Source organism: Ovis aries, chromosome 3, assembly GCF_016772045.2.
Source record: "Ovis aries strain OAR_USU_Benz2616 breed Rambouillet chromosome 3, ARS-UI_Ramb_v3.0, whole genome shotgun sequence".
NCBI lineage: Eukaryota > Metazoa > Chordata > Mammalia > Artiodactyla > Bovidae > Ovis > Ovis aries.
In genome coordinates, this window is record NC_056056.1 from 12,920,386 (window position 1) to 12,921,916 (window position 1,531).

General features: G+C 56.8%; 1 protein-coding gene across 1 annotated transcript; it reads right to left on the reverse strand.

The window, feature by feature from the left end:
* Positions 1–568: 568 nt before the first annotated feature.
* On the reverse strand, positions 569–1,531 carry LOC101114434 (olfactory receptor 5C1). The gene has a single exon (XM_012163523.3). It carries the CDS (start codon positions 1,529–1,531, stop codon positions 569–571), a length of 963 nt encoding a protein of 320 aa, XP_012018913.3.

A 1,531-nucleotide genomic window follows, 5' to 3' on the forward strand; every position in this document is an offset into this window, starting at 1 on the left:
CCTAATCTTGGTCGAATTTTCACACAACTGTGGGATTTTAGCAATGAGATCATGTGTGTTCTCTGTTATCCTGAGAGATGGAATATGTGGCTTCATAGGGAAAGATATTTGCCTACCTGGATTCTATCCCAGTCTTTGGCATAAGTGGGTTCTGAAGTTGCTCTCTTGGGCTCAAAGTGAGTAGTATGACTCATTGGTCACAAAGAACCTTAGAAAAGCAAGGATCTAGAACACTCGCAGCCAGCACAGCCCTTATCTGGTGTTTCTGGGTATCAGCCTCTTGGAAATTCAAGTGGCAAATAAACCTAGTTACTGCACCTGGTAACCTGCTTTGAACATGGAGGAACCTAAGGTGAACTCAACAGCAAATTCACTTGATCTTGGTTCTGGCTGGGTCTAGAGTACCCCAGGTTCCGGTCTCCTGTCTGTAAACCTCAGTTTCTCCCCTTTCTTCCACCTCAAACAAGGACAAGGGACACCCAGCCCGTGCCAGGGGCGGGGAAGAGCCCACCTCATCCCTCCAGAGTCATTCCTCCAGAGTCATTCCTAAGGCCAGCCTGCAGCCCTTTCACTGGTGCCTCCACCATGGACCGCAGCATCGGCTCCAAGTCCTTCTGAGCGCCTCCTTGACCTCTTTGTTGCGGAGGCTGTAGATGAGTGGGTTGAGAGCTGGGATGACAAGGCTGTAGAACACGGAGGCCATCTTGTCCGTGTCCAGGGCGTAGCTGGAGCTGGGACGCAGGTACATGAAGATGAGTGTCCCGTACAGCATGGCCACAGCCGTGAGGTGGGAGCCGCAGGTCGAGGCTGCTCGCCACCGGCTCGCGGCCGAGCGCATGCGGATCACAGCGCCGGCGATGAACCCGTAGGACACGGCAATGGCCGACACGGTGGCTGTCTGGATGAAGCCACAGACGGCGAAGAGGAGGAGTTCATTGAGACTGGTGTCGTTGCAGGAGATGGCCAGCAGGGGGGGAATATCGCAGAAGAAGCTGTTCACCTCCCGGGAGCCGCAGAAGCTCAGGCGGAAGGTGAAGGTCGTGTGGACCACGGCGCTCACTGCCCCGCCCAGGCCGGAGGCTCCCAGCAAGACCAGGCACAGACGCCGGGACATGGCCGTGGTGTAGAGAAGAGGGTTTCCGATGGCCACGTAGCGGTCATAGGCCATGGCTGCCAGCAGGCAACACTCGGCATCGGCCAGCCCTGCAAACAGGAACATTTGGAGGACACAGGCTGCGTAAGGGATGCTGGCGCGAGGCAACAGTTGGTCCACAAGCATCTTGGGGCCGATGGCTGAGGAATAGCAGGCATCTAGCAGGGAGAGGTTGGCCAGGAAGAAGTACATGGGTGTGTGGAGCTGGGCGTCTACGTGGATCAGCAGCACCATGCCTGCGTTTCCCAGCAAGCTCACCAGGTAGACGGGCAGGAAGATGAGGAAGAGGGTCAGGCGCAGGTCCCAGCGGTCCGTGATGCCCAGGAGGATGAACTCAGCAGGGGCACCCCAGGCCCAGGTGAAGTTCTCAGGTGTCAT

Coding starts and splice junctions, on each gene's coding strand:
- LOC101114434 (XM_012163523.3), bottom strand. CDS start 1,531: ATGACACCTGAGAACTTCACCTGGGCCTGGGGTGCCCCTGCTGAGTTC.